At 43.5% G+C, this 24,169-nt stretch overlaps 1 protein-coding gene across 1 annotated transcript; it reads right to left on the bottom strand.

Annotated features, from left to right (window-relative positions):
* Nucleotides 1-6,168: 6,168 nt before the first annotated feature.
* Nucleotides 6,169-20,758, bottom strand: NICOL1 (NELL2 interacting cell ontogeny regulator 1). The gene is made up of 4 exons (XM_005498469.4): nucleotides 20,215-20,758; nucleotides 19,881-20,039; nucleotides 12,334-12,422; nucleotides 6,169-8,483 (listed from the first exon to the last, which is right to left on the bottom strand). Exons 2-4 carry the CDS (start codon nucleotides 20,002-20,004, stop codon nucleotides 8,469-8,471), a joined length of 228 nt encoding a protein of 75 aa, XP_005498526.2. The 5' UTR covers nucleotides 20,005-20,039; nucleotides 20,215-20,758; the 3' UTR covers nucleotides 6,169-8,468.
* Nucleotides 20,759-24,169: the final 3,411 nt, after the last annotated feature.

Raw genomic sequence — 24,169 nt, 5'->3', positions numbered from 1 at the left:
TTAGGTCTGTTCTTTCCTTGCAAACAAACAATACAGCATCATTACAATGGAATCGTCCCAAATTCTGCAATATGACTGTCTCTAGATGAAGGGCTGGCTTGGAGCAATTACTGTCAAATACTACAATGCTGGGGTTTTATCAAAGGCTGCTGGAAGCCAGCTCAGGCCAAGGAAATGCCCTTCCTAAGGGGCCAAACCCAAGTACTCCAGGCAAAAAGCAACTGGAGGTCTCTATTCCCACAGAATATGAAGTCTGGATGTGCTTTGCTCCCATTAATACACTGGAGTTGGCTCACAGAGCCAACAGAGATAGGCATGATAGTTGGATTCTTTCTGTATCTTAAGGTAAGTACAACTCCTTTCTGCTCAGGCTTTGCATTCACTTTATGAAGAATGGGCCCAAGGGTAGGTCTAGTGCACAAGAACGGCCTGCTGAGCACTGGGGAAGCAATATATCCAGGAAAATGGCTGGTGACGAACATTCGCCATTTTGACCCCCTGCTCCCAGATGTCCCTCGTGGGTCAGTGCCCCAGAGTGAGTGTTTTCATGCCCTGAGGAAGAAACAGAGGCTTTCACCAATGCCACTAACCTTATTCTCTGATGCAGAAGGCTAGTCCCTCAGTGTGGTGACAACAGGGCTGTCCTCTGCCCTGAGACTCTGCTCGCCTGTGGACATTTTGTTCACCCCTTCACAGGAGCCATTCTGAGGGCAAACAAAATGGCGCCTGGTCTAGGGCAGGCAAAATGGCGTCACACATGCAAATACTCTAGTGCTTTAGGAAACTTCTAGGCCACGCCAAATCTCAGGCATCTTTAAGAGTATCAAAGGTGCAGAACACAGTTTGTATCAAACACTAAACTGAGATTTTGGTTTCTGGGTGTTTCTTAACTCCTCCCCAGCAAGGATGACAAGCAGCAATGTCAGTGGGTTCCCCGAGCACGGTGCTGGTGGCTTGTCCTCCTGGGCTTTGGGTGCAAGAGCTCTTTGTCAGGATCAGCTAGAAAACTTCACATTTGCTAATTCCAGGCTATGAATTTGATTATAAAGCTCCTGGCCTGATGTATATGAGGTATCTGGTGGCCTTCCATTAATAAACCGCAGGTCTAAATGGTAACTAAACATGCTCACATACCATATATAATGAAAATTTGAAATGGACATGGTATAAACAGATCTCATGTCAAATGGAAAGCAGCTAAATGCCTTTTCCCCAAGCTTTTTGTTTTCCCAGCCTTTAGCTATTAGTTTGATTTTTCTCAAGTATCGCATGTTTGCACTTGTTCTTAGAGAGCAGGCAAAAGTGCAGTAATCATTAAATCCATTGAGGGTCTTCATTTACTTCCAGGTCCAGATTGTCTCAACAAATGTTTAAATGAGACAAACTCCATCACAGGGTTGTTTGTTTGTTTGTTTCTTCTGTTATATAACTGTATGTATGGGAAACAGCTAGTTATTTGAAATGAAGAAGGTTTTAGATTTTGCAACTTCACCTTGTTTGCGTGGGGGTTTTTGTTTGTTTGAAGCATTCTGGAGTCCCTACAATCCATTCTTCAGAATTATTTCACAAATTCAAAATCACAATTATTCAACACATTATTTGGCATGCAGAACTTTTCTGTTGCAGGCAATATACAGCCATCTATTTAGATAAAGAAGGTCACATTATGATGGGTCTTGCAAGTCACACATTAAACTAGTCTTTGAACAGAAATTTATAACCTTCTTAGTCCTCCTTTGTGAATGTTCATGGAATAACTTTGGTATTTCCTTGCTGTTGCCCAACTTGGTATTGAAATTTACTCTTGTGGTTGTCCAGGGTAAGGAAATATAAGCAGCATAATTCAGGCAGATGAATTAGAAATGTGGACCAGAATTTGAAATAAAGTTTTTTTCATTACTTTCCAAGTAGGGAAGTCAGTGATTTTATGAAATGACTTAAATGTATAACACGCACCTCTTTATTTCCTGTATAAATTATCCAAATGTTAAACAGGTGATAGTTTCACAGACAGTAAATATTTGTATCTTTGATACTAGAAGTCACACAGAGCTGTGATGTCTACAGATTTCACCTTAAAACAATTGTAACTTGAGGATTTTGCTATTTTCATATATAAATGACTTGTTTTTAATACATCCACGAGTGAGATGTGGTGGTCTGCATCCTTCTTATAAAAAGAGTATTTCTCCAGTGATGACTTTGGAGGCCAGAGATGGGAAAGGAAACACGGCCTGTACCCCAAAGCACCTGAGTGACAAAGCTGTGTCACAGCTCAAGAATTCCTGATTTCCAAATTATTCTTCAGGCTGATACTACACTTAGCTGCTACTGAGGAGCTTTACATCCTTTACATTCAACTCCCATGCACACCTGAGTAGTGAGATCCAGGTGCAGTTTCTGAAGCAAATAAAATGAATTAAATGTCAGAGAAGACAGATTTGTTATAATAGCATTATTGTGTCTTTCAAAAAAATGTGTAGATGCACAGTTTAACCTCATGTTTTCCATCTATTTATATGGAATGAAATCTGATGTAAAGAGAATCCCTCCTCTTGAGAAGCATCATTCTGTCCCCGTCTATAACACACAGGCTAGTAAAAGCAGGTTGGTGTATTAACAGTTAGAAAAAAACAGTTATGTTCAGTAATCGGTGCTGCAGACACCATCTGTCTTTAGTACCTTAATGCTTTTAAGATGATGAAGTACCTTCTGCACCACTACAGAAACATTAGGCTCCTGTTTGTTATTTCACATGGTCATTACTTAAACTATGGATAACATTTAATTTTGAAGCCAACTTGTGATAAGCTTGAGAAACACAATTTATAGGATCAAATTTGTTTAGCCCTAATCCCCTGTTCTGTATTTCTAGAGACAGGGCACAGGGGCTTTGCTCTCCCCAGGAGAACCTTTTACAATACAGTAAGGGAACTGTGGGAAATCCAAAGTCAGTTATTTTATGCACACACAGAGTAAACAAAGCACCGTGATAGTGCGAAACAGGCCTGAGTCACCTCCTGTGGTTTCCAGTGAGTTCATGAAGAATCCCAGGTGGGCATATAAGGGTAGAATTTGTCCCACAGTGTTGAAAATACAGCTCTGGTGATGATTTTAGCATGAACAGAAATATATGGAGTTCAAAGAATGCATTCAAACAAGCCAGGCTGAACAAAAGGTCCATCATTTACTGGAGACTTTTCTGCAAAGAGCTATTGCATGGAAAATATAATGACGGATGTAGCAAACTGAAGCTTTAATAATAGACATTAATGAACATTATCAATGTTAATGCTTTTTTCCCTGTAAGGGACAGGGCTGTGTTTACACAAAGACAGAGCAAGCAGATACTTGGGGTTCCTCTCTGTATAAAACTCTGTCATAGATGACTGCTCTGTGTTGCAACTGGTCCTTTTGTTTTTCCTCTCCACCATCTTTCAGCCCAATGGCCAAGTGGAACTACATATTCCAGGAATCCAGTTGTTTCCCCTTTGCAACCCAGCTTGGGGATGGAGCAGGTGAGACCAGTTTGAGGTACATGGGCTCTTGTGGAGTTTACCATGTGCTTCAGTCTCCTCAAGAACGATCATAATGATGAAGTGGTTTTCTAACAGCCTTCTTGTATTTCTCGTTCCTCCCCTCTGGAGTTCAGGGAAGGAAGTTAATAACTTCAATTTCTTTTCTAGCCATATGCATAGGGAACATAACATAAGCGCATAAGCTTGTCCATATTGAGCTAGACCAAAGGCGCTTTAGTGTCTTATTATTCTCCAGCAGGCAACAAATCACCTTGAGCATATGGGCAGAAAATTCTTTCTTTCCTTTGCCCATGTGGAGATGCAGAGTCTCTGAGTACATGTTCTGAACAGAGCCTCGAGGTCTGGTCAAAGCAGAGCCAGAATCAGAAGTTGGAAAATCACAGTGTCTTTTCAGAAGTTTAGCGGACAGACCTGCCTCATCCACTGCTGTCAGAAATTATCCGTTCAAAATGTCCACTGGAGCAAAAATGAGGCTAAATATTTTATACATATATACATATTATACATACGTATATGTATTTGCAATTGATACTAGTCTTCTACCTCTATTTAACTCCTGCTGCCAAGAGCACTCTTTAAGTGAGTTCTGCCTTTTTCCTTCACTAGTAAAAGCGCCTGCAAATTAGTTTCCCCTTAATTTTCAAATTGGCAGGTAAAAGTTTGCAAAAGATGCTTCCAGCTCTTCCATATTTTCTTTAGGAACAAGCACAGCACAAAGCCTCCCTGAGACTTTCCTTGTTGTGCACAGCTCCAGCTGAGGAGCGTGAGTTATTCACAACCACCTCTTCCATCTGCATCTCATTGCTCAGCTCTCAAAGGTGGGTTCTGGAGAGCTTGGAAAATTCATACGCCACGTGTGATGAGAGGGGTGAAAATAATCCCTTCTTTTGCATCGGGGTGTACAACATCTCTGTGCTTCCCATTTCAAATCCTGTTCCTGATACCGCTGTGCTGGCTTTGTCTGCAGCACTGCCCTCATTCAGAATGATTGCAGCCTCCCCTTGCCATGCACAGCATATAAATCCTTAGGAGGCAGCCGCTCTGGTTTCTCCGTCAGGAGCAGTGATTTGCCAGGAATCAGCCAGGCTGCAGAAGGCTGATTTCCCTCCACACTCGCTCCCCTTTGCTTTCTTTCACTGAGTCCTGGCCAGGCAAGGACTAAGCAGAACGTTGTTTTAGGCAAGGGGGTCTTCTTCCCCATCTGCCAAGAGAGGAAAACTTGCTGCCTTGTGCCAGCCCCAAAGAAAAAAAACATCCTTCGTGCTTCTCTGCCTCAGGAAAGGCACAACAGCCCCAGAGCCTCTCTTATTTTAAATTACCTTTGAACTGAACTGGAACTCCTGTTATCCTGTTTCAGCACAGCAAGTGCTTTCTCTCAGCAATGTGAGATCAGTCTTCTGGGAGCAGACAAGCAGCCGGCAGCAGCCCCTCCACAGGATGAGCTCTTGTCCCTGGGTACCAACCTGGGGAAGGTGAAGGTTGTGGCGCAGAAACCATGTGGCTGCTCTTAAGGGAACTGCCTGCACACTTTATAACGATTGCTTAGAAAATGAGGAATGTATGTCGGATGCTCAGATCACCTGGGAGTTACCTACAGGCTAGTTTTGAGTACAAAGATATATAACTCATTTCTAAATAGAAGATTTCCATCTGGAGAGGGTGCACGCAAAAATATGGGCAAGGAATTCCAGCCCATACACTAGCCAGTCAGCTAGCAGTAATACTACTTAGCTTTGATGTTACCAGCAGGAATCTTAATTACAAGCAAGATAAATTGTGTTCCCATTTTTCAGAATGAAATCCAGAGACATCTTCATAGAGTTGTCCTGAGACTCAGCTCAAAATTACTAGATTAGAATAAACAGAGAGTTACACCAAAAGAAGGCATTAGCTCTGGTACGAGAAGCTCTGGAGATGTGGAGATAATTACCAGGATTTATCCATCATCTTACCTACCCAGAGATAGCACCACACTAACATGATTACGTCATTCCTCTTATAGGGAGGACTTGTCTGGGCATCTTTCCAGCCCCCACTTGCGCCTCACCTTGTGCACAAATGCCATGAGCCCAGGGCTACCTGCAGCAGTTCTGCACCAAAAGAAGACACAGCTTGGTTTCCAAAGGCCGTGAGAAGCGCCTTGGCTCCACAGCAAAGCAGTGCTGGGAGTATTGTGTGGGAAAACAGACTTTCTGCTCTAAGGCCTCCTGCAATTAAATCCTTCTGTAAAATACAGAGTTTCATCAAGTAAGTGCAGACTCAAGAGGGTTCTGAATTTAAATTAACTTCATGAGCAATAATAAATTAAAACTATCTAGCTGGATTTTTTTCTTCATGCCATCCAGCAGTTATAAGGATCTTTATCACAAGCACCAAATACAGAGTAGGGGGTCCTTAAGACAGCTCAGAAAAATAATAACAGTACTTTTCATTTCAAATAAGAGTGAATTTGATTTTACATTTCAGCAAATAAAAATACATTCATACATTTAGGCCAAATACAAGATTTCTTTATTGTTGTATTCAAAATAGCACTTTTCCTCTGTGTTTTTCCCACCTAATTAAAGATGAGATATTTCTTAATACATAAGCACTATCATCTTTCAAATCAGTAACAAAGCACACCAAATACTGTAATGCATCTTGCCTTTTTATTGTATTGTACTATAGACAAAGAAGAATACATACAGAATAATCACTGCCATTACAACTGTAAAGTTGCAGTGTCACTCTGATCTCTTTGGGAGTCAGAGAACATCCACTTGTCATTCATTCCACCTTTTTATTGTAACAAGCTGCATATATCAAAATTCATCTGTGAGCAAACCTTTTTCTAAATAGAAACACAGCCAAAAAAAACCCCAGTGCTTGCTAACAGGACTTCGCAAGATTCTTTAAGGTACCAGCAGAATAATCATGCATAATAGCAAGAGAAAACTATATACACGCTGCCCCCGGAAAACTGAGCTGTGCTGGAAAATTCACCTGCTCAGTGCTGGAGCTCCACCTCCTGCAAAAAGCCAACTCAAAATCCGTGTATTACTTTGGTTGAAATCTAAGTGGAAGTAAAGTAACCTAAGCTTGGTATTTTGCAAAGGAGTTGTATTAAAACTATTGTTTTATCTGTCCAATAAAATGCTGTCTATGATAAGAAGCTCCGTTGCTTCCCATGGGTCAGTAACCAGTGCTACAGTGGAGTGAAATGTTACTGGGAGCAAAGTGTTGCTGCGTCATGCTGCTTCTCTTTTATACAAACGAGATCCTTGTGACCTGTAAAGGGTTTTTCTAGAATACTACAAAGGACAAATTGAATTTCCTACTTGAAATGCAGGTGCAAGGAAGGTTCTCGTTGCTGAGAACCACATACCTTTCAGAAAACTTTGGCAGAGTATATGGTAATATGCTCCTTTCTGTTACCAAGTGTGACTGCACACAAAATAGTCACTTGGCAGTGGGTCACAGTTCCCTGTTTCCCTGTGCCCAAAGTGGTAGATAAAGTGGGACAGAAGCAGTTTGGAAACACACAGATCACTACCGTCATCACTTACTGAGCAGCCTGACAGCAAAATATCAGCCACTTATGGGCAGACAGAAATATTAATAAGAATTGGTAAAATTTGTAAACCACTGCTGTTGATACTGCTCCCTTGCTCTTATTTGTATAAAAGTTTCTAGCCTGTACAGAGCTAGATGCTCTAGTTGATTTACAAATCTCTGTTTATTAGACTTTGTGGATGATATTTTAAGCCCTGTGAAAAATCTGTTATTATCAACAAGAACATTCCACTGGGGTCACTTTCTGCTCTCCTCCCCAAAACAAAGGAAAAAAGGAAGACAGTGAGAAAGGATCTGCTGTTCTTTTTCAAGGAGTAACAAGGCACAACCTTGTCTACTACTACTACTACTAACACTGCTTAAATTGTTTTGCTCTCTCCTGTCTCACACTGACTGCAGCAGGAATATTAATAGCAGCACTATAACCCACCGCTACGGAGTGTAAAGTCCATGCAAGAGCTATGGCCCGTTTTGGGAGAATTTAATTATTTCTCAAAATTCAGTTTGCAGGAGACTCCTGGGCACGCAGGCATTCCATAGGCGCTCTGCCAAACTCTCTGTAGGGGCCACTTTGAGTGGCTCAATCCAGTATGTGATTTGCTTAATGAAAGACACTTCTCCGGAAGATTTTGGCAGAGGCAATCACTTCGATTGCCAGGCAGTATTCATGTGATTACAAATGTTACTGATCACATTAGATACTTAATAAATCTCTCCAAAAAGATCACAGCTACTGTGTGGCTCTGAAGAAATTAAAATTATAATACAGATTGCTGTGTTTGCTATGCACTGAACTATTGATACAATCGGGAACAAATACCTTCCTTGGACTGCCAAGCAGCCAGTGACAACTATTAATTTCTCTATAAAGCCATGACCGCGTGTTTGTAAATGTTTAGCTATGCATCATTGCAAAGTAGCTTCCTTTTCATGTTGGGGATACATTCTACCATAAATACATTAGAGAATTTGACTCTACTGACTTTTACAGATCTATGGCAATTCCCATGTGCTGAGGTGTTGACCTGAGAGTCCAAGGACAATTTTTGGCTTGAAATACCCGAAAAGCGAGATGCTATCCTTGCATAAAAACCACGAGCGAGACTTTGGCACTGTTTCTTCTGTTGACATTTCAGCAGATGCAATATCACGTAGAGTAAGGATAAAACAGATCAAAGCATAAATGATCTAACTGAGCTGTACCTGTTTGGATAAAAATCGTTCTCCTTGCAATGTGGCACAACTTGCACTCTGTATCTTCCTGCAATTTAATGAACAGCATTTTAAAAATTAATAAATGTCCATTGGCCAAATCCCAGTGCTCATTTCAGTGTATTGCGCGAAAGCAATCACACAGGCCTCTCTTTTCCGCTCTCAGGAGGAGGGTTTCTGTCTGGGGAAAAAAATAAATGCAACACTTTAAAAGAGTATATAATTGATTAGATCTAATCCCTCTGCATAACTGTAGTCAAGGTACTTTGCTGAGTCAAAAATCATAGTTATTAGTGCTGGTTTTCACCTAGAAAAAGTGCTGAAATAAGTGTATTCAGAACCACAATGCATGGAGAGTATTTTTATAGTTTAAATGTTTTCATTTTCATAGCTAACTTCTAGGGAGTAATCTGTCAAAATTATTAAAGCATCCCTTATAAATGCTGAGAAAAATTGCCCTTTCAACTGCACTGCTCTTGATTCCTTCTCAGTGATTGATGGTTTCCTGTTGACAATGTCTTCAGGACTGTATAATTTAATTGCACCAGATAGCATGTGCGGAGGAGCCAGTTGTGCTCTCAGTTACACTGCTGGCTCTCTAGAGTAACTCTGGGTTCAATCCAGCTGTCAGTCTAACCTTGTTGTCTGAAACTCATTAATCTTTCAGGTCAGACCTGGACTTGAGTTTGTGGCTCCTTTTTTAACCTGAGTTAATTTACAGACAGCTGCCCTATTATCAGCTCCATTTGGAGCCATGCCCCCAGAGCTTCACCAAAAGCTTAATAAACATTTTCTATATGTTTATAGAAGTAATTTAAAATTACTCTTGTTCTTGGAGTGTCTTAGTGGAAAAGCATTTCCAAGCTTTTTTTCTCTGTATCCAGGAAGAAAAACTGACTTTGGAGCCTCAAAGATATTTAAGTATCATTTATTTAACTGTAATCAAGTGACTTATATCTTTTGTGGGTCCTAGTCTCACTCTTTGAGAAACAAAGGCTGAATTTCTCAAATGAGCTATCATTTCAGAAGCTGAGTATCTTGCAAGACTCAAAATAAAATCGTCGGTGCAAGCAACTCACATTAGCAAGTGCAATTGTGACTGAAAAGAAATATCTTCCTGAGCATATTGTGTGGTTTTCAGCCTGTGGTCTGTGATCCCTTAAGTAGCTTGTAGACTGGCTTTGAAGAGTTTCTTGAGGGGAAAAAATAGTTACGAGGCTTAAATTCACCCTGAACCCGTGTCCTATCTGCACTGGAAAAAAAAACCATTACATGCTGAAAATCACTTGTTAACAAATTATCTAAAAGTTTTGATGTTCAGCATGCTGGTGTTCCTCTGACATGGTGCCTGATGACAAATTATTATAGAAACAGCAAAGGGCTAATTAACAAAGACACAGAGTTTCCAAAGGAGTATGCGGGCACTGCACCTGGGGACCTGCTCCATCAGGCTCTGCCTTGCTTGGCCAGCAGCTCCTCTGTCCCCACAAGCTCCCACTCTCCACAGCTCACTCCTTGTTCTCAGACTCCAAGTTTTGCATGCAGAGCCTGTTGCAGAACTGCTTTTCCTTCCCCTCCACAGCCTGCTATGCATTTCAACTTGAACTTCTGACGTCAACCTTTGCATTAAAGACGACTTGTTCACTTTCCTTGCCTGCTTCCACTTATCGGCTTAGTGCAATGGCAGGTGTTATTAAACACTGCTCCTCGCTTGTACAGTGCAATCCTAGATGACTGAATGGTCTCATTGTTGGGAGCCCAGTAGAAATCATAGAATCATCTTAACATCAAACAGACTTATTGGATTTCACCGTAATGCCAACAAGCTGTCACTGTTACCACAAACCCTGCCTAGGCGTCACTCACAAATATTTACAGGCAGGAAGAGCAGCTCTGGGAGCACTCAATTGTAAACTGAAAGGCTATGAAAGAGAAGCATCAATTACAAAAATATATTGTGGCCCTGTTGGCACTGGCTTAGGAAATCCCTGATAGGAACAGCCCTTGCCCTTGTAACAACAACTTTCAAAACTCAGGAGTTGTTAAATGAAGTTGTGTGTAAAACTTGGGAAATTATAGCTGGTCAGCATGAGCCAAGCACCAGTGGTTAAGTAAGGAAATGGAGGCTGTACCTTTCAGAGAATAAAAAGCCACACTGTGCCATTTGTAGGGCCCTGGCCTCTGCATTTCACTTTAGTTTCTCTGCTTCATTCAATAATTTGTATTTAACTAAAGCATCTCTTCCAGAAAGACCTTTGGAGTCTCAGTCCAAAGGCTGCAAGAGATAAGACAATAATATCCCCTTTCTTTACTAGTAGTATTAAACCCTGACAGTTGTCAAAGGGTGAGTGATGTTCCAGATGACTGGTTATGCTTGGTTTGGTGATGCACTGTTCCTGTGCCCCTTCTTCTGTAATACTGAGAGCTGCCTAAATCAGTGCTTTGGCCTCTCAGGCCTGTCCAGGTCCTTACAGAAACAGAAGCTTATCTTGCAGCGCCCTGGGACCAGCTTCTCCCTTTTTTATTCTGTCTCGCCTCTTACAATGGAGCATTGCCCTCTGATGGGATGCTTTCTCACCCCACCCTCCAAATAGAATAGCCAACACAGATATGTCTGAATATCTCTGTAAATGGGATTATGGAATTGTGCTGCCTCTATTGCATTAAAAAAAAAAAAATCTTCCTAGTGCAACCTAGACAGAAATTTAGTACCTCCTTTAACTTCCCATGTAAAGCCTGGTGACAGTATAAGAACCAACACAGCTGCGATTGCACATGGTCTTGCGTAGGTACAAAACATTTCAGCTGAACCTGATCCAAAGAGGGGAAAGCCTGCCATGCTCCAGAACAGCCCAGCACAGCTGCTGGAGGTAAAGCCCCTCTATCCCTAGTCTGACAATTAACAGTTATTTAGTATTACGCTAGTGCACAAGAAACTTTTGCAATGTAACCCATACCGCACTCGGAGTTCCGTCCTAATCAGTTTCCTATTGATAGCTCAAGAAAGCTGAAATCGCTCCAACCTTATTGTGGAGGGCCCTACATGATTGCCCAAGGTCATGAGAAAAAAAAGGCGAAGCAATGTAATTGCCCTTCTCTTTGGTTGACTCTGCTGTGAATGGCAATTTGAGCAGAGGGTGACCTGAGAAGCGAGGAGCCCTTCTCATCTACCAACAGAGATGGCACTGGTCAGAGGCGTTGAGCGGGCACCCAAGTGAACTGGAAGTTGTAGCGGTGAACTCCTTTCACTCACCACAAGTTCCTTTACTGTCATGTTGTCAGTGTTAATGGAGCTATTAGGGAAGGAGAGGTAGGACAACAGGTCCGTGGTGGGGAGAGGTCTTTATTAGAGGTGAGAGACCTCCTGCCTCTTGCAAACTCCAGACAGCACAGGAACCACTGTGGTAAGTCCCACCCCATCAGTGTTTGTGTATATTTATAAACCCACATACGTATGCATTGCTAAAATCAGGGCATTTAGCACACCCTCATTTTGTGTTCATTGAGACCACTGCAGCACAAGAGCAGCATGGAAAGTTGCAAAATGGCCAGTGTGCTGTGATAACTACCTGAGCAAATGTGTTTTGCCCTTTTTCACAGAGCATCAATCCACAAGGAAGGAATATATGTGCTTCCCTTTCCTCTCTGCCAGCCCTGCCTGCCACCTTCTTGCTCTCCCATCCACGTTCTGATCCTGCCCGCAGAACATTCCACAGCTCAGAAGCAATGTTGTGAAATAAAGAGTAAATAATCTTTCTTGTTCTTCTCTCCCTTCATACATCTTCTTTCCTTCTCTATTTGATGCAGAGACTGTCTGGGGTAATTCTTAGCCTGTTATGCAAGAAGTCTGACTAGATGATCTTTCATGAACCTCTCCAGCCTGTGAAAAATGATGTGTACTTGATACAATCCTATTTGCTGAAATGGAAGTGAGTCAGCAGAGATGTCATGTCTGCTGTACACAGACAGGCAGACCTGGACACTTGGAGATAAAGGCTAAGTGAAAGTATTTCTATAGAAAACATACCCGTGTGTCTAGATTATACGCCGTCTTCTTTAAATCCTGCAACGCCCTCTGCATGAACTCAAATGCATGACAGTCAACACAGGGACGACCTGGAAAAATGTACAGAATACATTACTGTCACAGTGTGAAATCTGGAGTGTAGCAGCACAGAGAAGGAATACTCAGAGACTTCGCAATGCCAGGAGAAAACTGATTTACCAGGCATTTACCTGCATTTGTACCAGGTTAGGACGGCCTGTGGATGAGGCTGTTTCTGTCCTGGTGCAAATGTGTGAAGACCAGCAAAAGCACAAGAGCTTTTTGCTGTGTGTGCTTTGCTGAACACAGCCCAGGCTTGATTCTACCCGATGCTGTGTGCCTTCAGCCCCCAGCCTCTCCCCTTATAATTGAAATCCTTGGTCCTCCTCAGACATGGGCTAATTCTCAGCTGATATGCTGAAAATAGCAGATTGCAGCGGTTCAGAAACCAGACGGGCAGGTCTGTTTTTACAGGAGCTCTGACAGAGCAGCTTGGCAAGGGACAGAGCCAGATCTGTACTTGCTTCCTTTCACCTGCTGCTGTATTTTTTCTCTGCCAGGAATGCGAAGCGCCCCACTGGCTCTGCAGCTGGTGCCAGTGTGTGTGCGGAGAGGGGCAGGGCAGGGAAAAGGCACAGAAGAGGAAGAGGAGAAGAGGACTTGGCAACAACTAAAATGGCTCACTTCTGGACCCGGACATTTCTGCTCTGCCAGGATTATGGTTGGACTTGATGATCCTGAGGGTCTCTTCCAACCGAAATGATTCTATGATTCACCTTGCACTGATCTCAGGCCCTTTTTTCAGCCACAGTTAATGAAGCAGCCAGAGTGCTTCTTGGTCCCCAGCAGGCCTCTAGGGCTTTGACCTGCTCAGGAGGTTGTTTTGCTCCCATCCAATCTCCTCCATCTCCAGCCTCCATGCAGACGACATGTCAGGGCGATCCAGGGATCAAGCCAGGGATTTAGTTCCAGGGACATGGGGAGAGGCAAAGTCCTCACATTTATAAGAACAGCATCACTCACAAAGAATCTGTCTCCAGGCCTGAGCGAAGTAACAGGATGGTTTTGAGCACATTTGAAAGACACTCAACCCCCTCCTTTTTTCAGTATTTCAGTAATTTACTTGTTTTGACTTCACGGAGAAGAGCCCTTAGAAAGAACCTGCATCCTCAGTCTGCTGTCAGTAAATCCATCATTCACTTGGTGTCATGGCTTGTTCCTTCCCCTTGTTATAGCTGTCTCAGAAAGCACCCTGCCCTGGCTCCACCTCAGTGAGGGGCTGCATGCCTTGAACTGCTTGTCATTAAACTATTATCAAAATAAGAACTTGTTGGGGAAAAAACAAACTACAGGTCATAAAGTAATGTCTCCTGCTCTGGCAGTGTGGAGAAGGCATCTTTGAGGAGAGTCAGAAATTCCATAGTCAATCACTGCTTGCCACCTGGGAAGTCTTCCCAGGCCCTCATGAAGGCCATGGCTGTGTGGGATCATTCACTGGTATTTATGGCAGTCAAGTGCTCCTGTGTGGACAGAGAGGTACAAGTGGAAAGGCACAATCATGCCTTAGTGCTTATTTCATTTCTGTGTATGCAGCTGCCGTGTCATCAAAGCAGCTTCCACAGGAAAAAGGCGGTGGCACTGAGAACACTGGCCTGTGCAGCTCCATGTGTCCTGGATCAGCACACGTGAAGCTCCTGATACAGCACTGCTCTTCAAAGCCATAGTGCAGATGCAGCCAGTTTCACCACATAACGGGGTATTCGCTCTCTAATACAGTTTCCCAGGCCCTCCTCCTTGGTGGAGGGTCCTTCTCCAGTCGTTCCTCCAACCAGCTATTGCATCATTTTGCCTTACAACAGCACAGAGAGGACTCACTAAAGCAGCAACACCCACCACCTGGAAAGCTTGTAGCTACAGAGGACTTTTATCAGCAGAGCTCCCCAAGTCCTGGCTCTAACCAGACTTTTAAACTATTATTCTAGCCAGACTCTTGCAGTAACCAATAGCAGACGCTTAAGGAACAGATAAGAATAAGCCTCTAGCAACGGGCACAGACTGAAGCACAGGAGGTTCCATCTGAATATGAGGAGAAACTTCTTTACTCTGAGGGTTCCAGAGCCCTGGAACAGGCTGCCCAGAGAGGCTGTGGAGTCTCCTTCTCTGCAGACATTCAAACCCATCCGGACGCATTCCTGTGTGACCTGCTCTGGTGAACCTGCTGTAGCAGGGGGGTTGGACTGGATGATCTCCAGAGGTCCCTTCGACCCCCCACTTCTGTGATTCTGCGATTCTTCTAGCCTACCAAGAGACTGGAGCATATCCTGAATCTGGCTGGTGTTCCTACATCTGATAAGCCCTCCTTTTTTTTAATTCTCATGTTAATTTGTCCCATTGCTTCCTGAATCCATGTAAACTTTTGGCACATACAGCATCCTGTGGCTATGAGTTCCACAGCTCAGCTATTCAGTGAGTGAATAAAATACCATTCCTGTCTGCTCTGAAGTTAACATCTGCTGCTTTCATTTCCTGCCTCTCATTTTTCAGTAGAAGAGACAGTTATTAAATATTCACCACCTTTGTCCCACTTACGACTTTGCTGCTCTCCATCACTCCCTGCCTCAGTGTCTCCTTTCCAGACCGAAGAGCTGGGCTGGTAAGCTGGCCAATCTAGCTGGACTTGATCTGTCTTCATGCTCACAATATTTTCGGTAGGATGCACATGGACATTCTCCCAATGTAATGATGTCTAAGGGTCTGTTTTCACAAAGGTCTTAAACAAATCTAAATGGATGCTGTTGCCAATAGGAGCAATCCCACCCTGCTTTCTGTCCTCGGCTATGTGTTCCCACACCTTCCCTCGCTCGCACAGGAGTGACCAAGCAGTTGCTCTGTCAGCTGGATCGCTGATTTTTTTTTCTCCAGATCAGATCCTGGATGCCCAAGGTCTCGAGCCAGAACAAGAAATAGAATGAGGACTGGAGGCCAGGTTATGGGGAGGAGAAGGGCAGAGACAGCATAGGCTTACATCAGCTTAAAGCAATCATGAAACCAAACCTTAAGTCACATCATAACAAAGTACAGCAGAGTGCTATTAATTCCTCACTGACAGCTGGGAACAGACTATCATTCATAGGGAGACTTAACAGGTTTGTGGATTAACATAATGAGAATTACCAAGAGTCAGCTATAATTCTTTAAGTGGGTCCTGTCAGCACAAAGACTCTATGGGTCTTTGTGTGTTCAGGGAGAAGTGGGGGAGGAGAGCTTAAAATATGCTTCTGGGCTTCTTCTTGGTGATAAACTGGAACTGAAAGCACTGTGGAAGTCTAATTTACTTTCCTGCACATGCACATGGTGTTTACTCTTTGCATTTAATGCACCTTGGCTAATGAAAACAGACTGACCAGCTTCTCTTCTTCAAATTCTACATTTCAGCTTTCACAGTGGGTGATCTCGGTTGTAAATGCAATGGGAGGTTGGGGAAATTACTTATTTTATTTATTTTAGTGGATTGCACTGAACTTTAAAGAAAATAATCCACAAACATTAGTAACACCACACTTAGGCAGTCTTTTGCATATGCGAAGTGCTGTGTATAAAGTATAAGCACATGATTAATCACCGCTAATTAGCATTATTCATAAAAAGCTGGGCCTGGCTGTCCGGCTGGCAGAAAGTGTGCCAAGTGGAGAGCAGGTGATGGTACCCCGAGCCAGATATCCGTGCCACACACAGAGCAGGAGCTCTCTGCAATGCTAACAAGAACTCTGACTCACTCTCACGCATCTCTCCTGTGACTCTTGCACCTCCCACACTTGCATGAGAGCATTGTCCCCACGAGAGGGACACATTTCTCTCAACAAATGGGAGACAGAGGCTTAATGCAGTGTGGTCCATAAGAGATTGTTCCTGCTAAAGGTATGGTCCCAGTCCTATAGAGTCACAGAATCATTTTGGTTGGAAGAGACTCCTAAAATCATTGAGTCCAACCATAACCTAAATCTAATATTAAACCATGTCCCTAACAACCTCACCCGTCAGTCTTTTAAACACCTCAAGGGATGGTGATTCCACCACTGCCCTGGGCAGCCTGTTCCAGTGCCTGACAACCCTTTCCATGAAGAAATTTTTTCTAATATGCAATCTGAACCTCCCCTGGCACAACTTGAAGCCATTTCCTCTTGTCCTATCACTTGCTACTTGGGAGAAGAGACCAACACCCTCCATGCTCCAACCTCCTTTCAGGCAGTTGCAGACAGTGATAAGGTCTCCCCTCAGCCTCCTTTTCTCCAGGCTGAACAGCCCCAGCTCCCTCAGCTGCTCCTCACCACACTTGTTGCACATCTTGGAACAGAGAAAAGCATCAAGCACCACACTGGTCTGCCCTGCAGAAGGACACTTAGTATGGTCCATGTGCATCATGTATCCCTGTCGAGAGTGTGTACTAGAGCTCCCTTTTTCTTGCTGGATCACACAGACACCATTCTGCCTGGGCTGACATTATGGTCTTAAGCACCAGCAACAAGGAAGCTGTGTGCGTGTCCTGCAGTAGCACTGCCCCCCAAAATAGGTCAGTGCCCAGAACAATCCACTCCTTGACGAGAAAAAGCCAGCAGAGCTGACACCAAGCAGTAAAAGATCCAGGAATGTCTGTGCTGGAACACTTCAAAGGTCTGGCTGGCCCAGTGTTCTGTCTCCCATGAGCTACATCTCTTGCAGTATGTTAAATGGGTCTAGGAGCATTCCCAAGCTTTGAGAGCAGCTGGCATGAGACAGCGCATTTCTGGAGCAGTAAACTCTGTCTTCCAGATAGGCAAATGGCTTCTTTGCACGGACAAAAGTGTGACAGGGACCATCCTAGCTGGTTACTAGAACAGCCATGTCCCTGTGCCAGGGAACATCCATGGTCACTGGTTATGGGTGAGACCTCCATGGCCAACAATGGATGATCATGAAAGCACAAGAAAAGGGCAAGTGTGCAGAGATGTGTCCCCAGAGACCCTCTCAGTCCTCAGGAATATGCAGCTCACAGCTCCTGAGCCAGAGCAACTGCTGCTGTATCCAACAGTCCTTTTAGGCCCCTTTTCCTTTAATTTAGCCAGTCAGTTCTGCAATCCCATGCAAACTTTTAGCATTGGTAGTGTCTTAAGGAAGGAGTTCCACAGGTTAACTACCAGGAAGAACCCTGATGGCCAGAGGGAAGTACCTGGATGTGAGGGAATAGATTGCCTTAGCTTACTGAGTTATTTGGTATCCTGCTTCTTACAGAACTTGGATGGAAACTGCTTAGATAGAATTCGCTTAGCATAAGTAGGTTTCCTTAGCATAATTCCTGCAAGCTGTGAACCCTTGAACTTTCTGCTTTTTTAAAGTAAAAAAGTCCTTGGAGTCTTCAAGCTAAAAGATAAAGGAGCTCAACCCTCGAGATAAGGAACAGAACAGCATCTGAAAGAAGAATGGTTTGGCTATTACAAGAACTTATTTTTTCCAGCTGCAGGTGCAAAACAGCAATGGAAGGTCCAGAATTTGACTGACAGCCCACCTGATGAAAATGAAGTGATCCAATTAAGAATGGGGAGACCCCACACTCTAATTCTGCAGTCAGCCCGGAGTGACACATGGGGGCTGGGGTCTTGGATTGTGAGGGTATAAGTGTCTAATTTCTTTTCTGCTGAGGGTCCCTCTCCTGAAGGCACCCAGCTCGAGCTGCTCTACACTGTATCTTGTGAATAAATTATTTATTTGAGAAGAATTCCTGGAATCCATGCCTGAGTCTCTGCTATGGGAAACCTAGGGAAAGGAACTTCCCTAGCACTGGAGCACTTAGCAGCCATGCAGCACTTGTTCAACAAGTGGCTGATTAGGAGCATCCCGAGTTCCTTGTTGCTTTAAAACTCTGTCCCTGCTGCAGCACAAATCAATTTACAGTTCATGGTCAGCTGAGAGTCTTCCTCCTAGGCTGGCCTCAGACATAAATGTTGTTATGCGTTCGTAGCAATGCTACCAGCCTCCATTACTCAGAATAGAGCAGCGTGTCTCTGGGGAAACGAGGGCCACAGAAACACTCTGACCTGCCCTTCATTCCTCACTCTCACACGCAGGAGTAAGACAAGATGAGGAATCTTCCTCAAGGGCTCTTCAGAGAGCTCAGGGGCCTCGCCAGAGGATATGAAAAAGATAACTCCATGAGACTGGGGTCAGAGACCCTGGCCAAAAGCTCTGTTCTGGCAGTTTCCACTAAACAAGCAAAACAAGGAGCTACTATATACACTTTCCCAAAACTGTGTTGACTTCCTTCTGCTAACACAGACACACAATGGGCACATATAACTTTTTAAAGCATGATTTTCTCCTTGAAGAGATAAAATGGACTACTTGTCACAAAACTTACTAAAGTAAATTGATGACTAGAAAACAGGCACATAAAATAAGAGATGAGATCTGGTTTAGAACAACCCAAAACTTAAGACTAATTAAAAAAAAAAAAAAAAAGAAGAGAATGGAAAAAGAAAGAAATTCAACATTTATGTCCCGTAGAGGCAAATGCACACAGGTGTATTTGAAAACTAGTAAAGGAATTATATAAAAATATATATAATAAAATGCAGTAACTAAACCAGGTCTTGTCTTAAATATTTTGGTAGTCATGTAAAAAAATAGCAGTGATAATAAGTAAGTGTGACTAAGAACTATACATAGGTTTGTATGCAATTACCTTCCTTTGTTTTAATCCCAGAGTACATTGTAAGTTTCTAATGAGTGGCTACTTCCCACTTGCTGTCACCAAAATACTCTTGAGAACACTGACTCCAACCCCTAATATCTTTGAACTATTGCCTCATTTTGGAGCTGGGAAAGTTTAAGTAGAGACTTTCTCAAAATGACAGAGGAATTTCATACAGAGCTGTGGTTCCAAGTCAAGAGCGCCCAGCTCCATGGTGTGCTCAAGCCAGTCTGTCATATTTACCTATTTTTCAGATTTGCAAAATAGCAGCAGGATTTCAGAAATCTATACATGTTTTACAAATACATTGTTTGGGTCAACTTCCCCTGTGTCAATCTATAGTAGTTACAAGACAGTTGAACTTGACCTATTGTTCCAGCTAAATACTAAAATAAGCAGAATATAACACCCTAGCAGAAATAAACACACATTTTCTTCTAATAATATCCAAGCTAGCAAGAACGTGATATGTATTGTGGCCAACCTGGAAACAAAACTTTTGAGAAGCAGATCTAAAAGACCTACAACCAAAGAGCTTTTAAACAAGCTCCAGTGAAAATCACAGTATGCAGTTAGTATTTTTTCCTAAATAACTACTAATCCCTTGCTTGCTTGCTGTTTGTGTAAGTGCTATTTTCATGTGCTTTGCTGACATGTTACAAATTCATCGTTACTCCCTCGCTAATCAGGCAGTGCAACGTTCCCCAGGGAGCTTCAGATCCGTGTGGCTGCGGTGGGTGAAGTGGAGGGAAGGGAGGAGGACGCGGTGCAGCGGGAGGGCAGGAGGGCGAGCGCAGGTACGTACTTTCTGCAGGGATGGCACTCCCAGAGTCCTGGCTGGCCACCACAAGCCTCACACTCAGCAGGCCAGCCACCGAGAAGACCAGAACCGCCACATGCATCGTGCTCCAGACAGACGGCAACGCCATCACTCTCGTCAATAATTAAAGCTTTCTCCCCTTGCCTGAAACGAGGAGAAATACTGAAAATCAGCAGTTTGCTCCCAGCACTCCTCCCACAAAGGAGTGAATGAGACACGATGAGCACAGACCCACATGGACACCAAACCCGCATGCAACATCACTGCAGCGACACGCCACAGGCTTGCGGTGCACCCCAAGGACCAGTTTGCCAAGTACCTGATCTTTCTCTTCGCCTGGGTGCCAGAGCCTTGGAGCAGCTGTAGCGAGCAGGCGAGGCTCCAGCAGCCACTCTGAGCATGCGTGTCCCCCCCTGCATCCCCCCTTCCCTCATCAGGGTCATTGCCATGGAGATTTGCTATAGCAACACTGAAAAATTGGAGCTGCCAAGTGGAGAAGAAGATTTAAAGGGACCACGATGTAGTGGATGGTTGCTGCTGTAGTCCTCCTCTACCTCCGCTCCTCAAAGGCCATGTTCTCTCCGTGGACAACACTGGCCGCCGCCACCTGCATGAGGGGCTCTTAGGCAATTTTTGTGTTTGTTGCTTTTGTTCCCAAAGGGACTCTGTTGAAATATGCAGCTCCCATCCCTTTCTTTAGCTGTAACTCACTTAGAGTGAGATTTTGTTCTGGGAGGTTTCAAATGAGATGAAATCTCAGAAGTTTCCTTGGAAAAAATGAAGTTCCAGGGCCTGTTGATGGTGCCCTGTGCTCTGTGGAAGTCTCCATTATGAGTTTTGTTAAACTACACTGAAAATGAAGCCTTGTGGACAACAGCAACATTGGCACATGAACCAACCTGGAACGTGCAGGTGTTACCTTTTAGAAAAGAGGGAGAGAGGCTCTCAATAGCTGTTTGCCCCCGAGTGTGGTTTAAGACTCACCTTGCAATGTTATCTGTTCAATGCATGGTTTGTGCTTCTCTCAGGGGAAGATGCTCTACCTCCTCTCACCAGGGAGCAGGCTCCAGCCTTCCTGGTCCATATGGAACAACTAATCATCAAATCATAGAATCATAGAACAGTTTGGGCTGGAAGGGACCTTCAAAGCTCACCCAGTGCCACCCCTGCCATGAGCAGGGACATCTTCACCAGTTCAGGTTGCTCAGAGCCCCGTCCAGCCTGGCCTGGGATGTCTCCAGGGATGGTTCATCCACCACCTCTCTGGGCAACCTGGGCCGGGGTTTCACCACTCTCAGTGTAAAAAGTTTCTTACTCATGTCTAGCCTGGATCTCCCCTTTTTTAGTTTAAAAATGAACAATCTCAACTCTCTCAGCCTGTCTGCCAGGCTGTGGAGGTATCAGCCTTCCTGGCCTGAGACACAATTTATCCCTGGTTTTCTTCAGCCCAAAGGTCTGTCACCTGCAATGTATTTTACTTCTTCCTGTGACTTCCTCAGAATTACCTCTTGCACCCCCCATTTCAATGCTTATGCTTTTGGACCAGGTTAGTTTGAAAGTCATCTCAAAGGGCTCCAAACTCTTGACGACTTTCTGGCAAAGCAGAATTGTCGTGTGCATGCAAGTGCGAACTTTGCAGGAGGGCAGCCCAGAGTTGTGGAAGCAATTCCTACAAGAATGACAAATTGCACAAATTTTTAGCCCAAAGTGCAACTGAAACTCAACTTCCCTTGTGTGGAAGGTCCAAATGAAGGTCTCAGTCAATGGGGTCTTCATAAGATGAGTGCACCAAAACGGCTCCACTGACTTTAAGAGAAGCTGAGACTCCTAATTCAAACTCTGAAGCTGGATGTTGTGAGATTGTGCAAGATGGTCCAGCTTAACACTGTTTGTCTCTTCACAGGCCTCATATGCCTGTTAAAGGAGCAGCTCCTTAAGAGCCAAGATATAATGGAACAACATTGTACAGTTGGACAATACACTCGTCTAGGTCTGGTCAGATAGTCTAGACCTGATCTGAGGTTCTAAATAACACCAAATGGAAATTCTGGCATATGTGTTTCTTGTGCATACCCTCATTATGGTCCCACGGCCATATCGTAGTTTTCATACATGATCTTCAAGAAGAAGACAGAAAGGAATTGCCTACAGGTGCAATGACCTTTGATAAGGCGGAAGGCACTGTTCATTCTAATATTTTTTCAAGGTATCAATATAGCCTTTTCTAAAATTGTAACTATTTTGTAAAATCTTTTTCATAATTGCTTGATCTTTTCAGTAGGTAGGTAGAAAAAGCAGTGCAACCCACAATGATGTAAGGAGAGGTATTTGACATCTCAGGGAGGAAGGGCAACCACAGAAGCAAGCAGAGGTGTTACCCATCCTAAACAACTGCAGAAAGTATAAAAGGATATTGGAGCAGAGAACTTGGGAAAATTTGGAATAAAGAGAAGCTGAACATCCTGACATATGTCATTCCCAGGATGTCAAGACTCCAAGGATGCCTACGCATGGCGTTGTGATACCTTGTTATTAGGGTCTATATATCACAGCAAAGTTTTCATAGTTGTATATGCATCCAATAAAGCTTCTCTGTGAGAGGATGGACTGTCTTTGTCTTGGTTTCTGGCTGCTCAACCACCCACCATCCAGACTTAACACTGTGATAGCACCACAGATGGAGTCCTTGTTGAACTGGACTGCTGCCATCCAGACAGCACACCACCACTGAACCTCCTCCCACTCGTGACAGTGGGGGGATCTGCAGTAGGGCACCATCTATCCACCATCTAATGGGGAGGAAGGTGTTTCTTCTGTATTGCAGCACATTACTAAGCTGAAAATTATGTCCCTTTTTTAACCACTTGTTGCCAACATAAAACAATTAGACATTGCACTTGCAGAGTCAGGCCAGTTTTGGGTCAAATGCCATGGTCTTTAAGAAGCCTGAAAAATCTTCCCAGCTCCTCTTGCTAACATAACCGTGTGATCCAAGGTGCAGTTCTCAGTTCACAGGAAACAGCAGCCAGTCTGCATGAAAAAGTTCCAGAAATCTGTTGTTCTATCGCCTCCAGCAACGCTGAAGGAGAGAGAAGCATGAAAGCACTTGCATGACTTGCTTTGCTATTACATTCACTATTACCTGCCGCTATGACTGGGGATACCAGTGCTAAATTTACTTTGAAGAATGCAAAAATTCAGGGATTCACAAGAGCCCATTTGTTGTCTGAAGAATGCCATAGTGAATTCCAGAGGGCTGTTGGAAACATTTCTACTTTGTTTTCTGTTTCTGCAAAGAATCCATACCTAATTATCATCTGCTAACAAAGGAAGAGTTTCCTCCAAAATAATCATAAGCATCCACACATTTATTGGGAAGATGATTAGTGAGGAGAGACATCTGGTAACTCCCTCAGAAAACATCTTATTGATGCCTGAGTGCTAAAGGTATTTCAAGTTACGCCTTCGCAATGCAGGAAGAAAATGTACATACCTAGTTAAAATCACTAACATTAAACGGCTGAGTTAAATATGTGTGCAGACAAAGGTTCTAATTTTAGAACTCCATTATTATAGTCATGGGTACACATGGTAAATAGGGTGGTTAGTCCCAGTCTAATATGAAGTGGTAAAACATTGCCTGCTAACAAGGCCATAAGCCCTTTGTTGAACTCAAACAGAAGAAAACACAGAGACAGAAGAACCTGTGTCTGGTTACTGTTACTTGAATAATAGAATGGCAAGAGAATACAGGCACAACCCCAGAAAGACCAAGAAGCAAAACCAGATGCAAATAGTGAGAAACATGAAGAATAGCAAGAAAGCATTCTTTAAACGCATGGGGGCCTAAGGAAGACAAAAAACAAGTGAAGAGTTTGTTCTCTGTTCAGCACAAGGGGAACGTTAATCAAATGGATGCCTAGAAAGTGATACAGGGCTTAGCATCTTTTTATCTACCAACCAGCATAAGGTGAAGTAGTGAGGAGGAGGTTAACACAACTAATACCACATTTTAGATACGACCATTTAGCAGAAATTTGCTTTGGTTACATATGCTTGTAGGTTTGTTCCAGGTCACTTTTCTGGGTGTCAATCTGCCTAAAGCTCTCTTTTTACTCAGGGCTATTCCTAGACCTGCCTCAGGATATTCAAGAAGAAACTAAAGCAACCATCATCAGCAATTATTGCTGAGACCTCAGGGAAGATGTGAGTTATAGCAGCCATGGAAAAAGGGTAAATGCAGTGACTATCTTTAAAAGGGGGGAGAGAAAATG

Source organism: Columba livia, chromosome 4, assembly GCF_036013475.1.
Source record: "Columba livia isolate bColLiv1 breed racing homer chromosome 4, bColLiv1.pat.W.v2, whole genome shotgun sequence".
Lineage (NCBI taxonomy): Eukaryota > Metazoa > Chordata > Aves > Columbiformes > Columbidae > Columba > Columba livia.
The sequence above is the reverse complement of the archived record's forward strand: the minus strand, read 5'-3'. Positions and strand labels throughout refer to the sequence as shown.

Coding starts and splice junctions, on each gene's coding strand:
- NICOL1 (XM_005498469.4), bottom strand. CDS start 20,004: ATGGCGTTGCCGTCTGTCTGGAGCACGATGCATGTGGCGGTTCTGGTC. Junction 12,423..19,880: donor GAGTGCCATCCCTGCAGAAA/GTACGTACCTGC, acceptor ACATTTTTCCAG/GTCGTCCCTGTGTTGACTGT.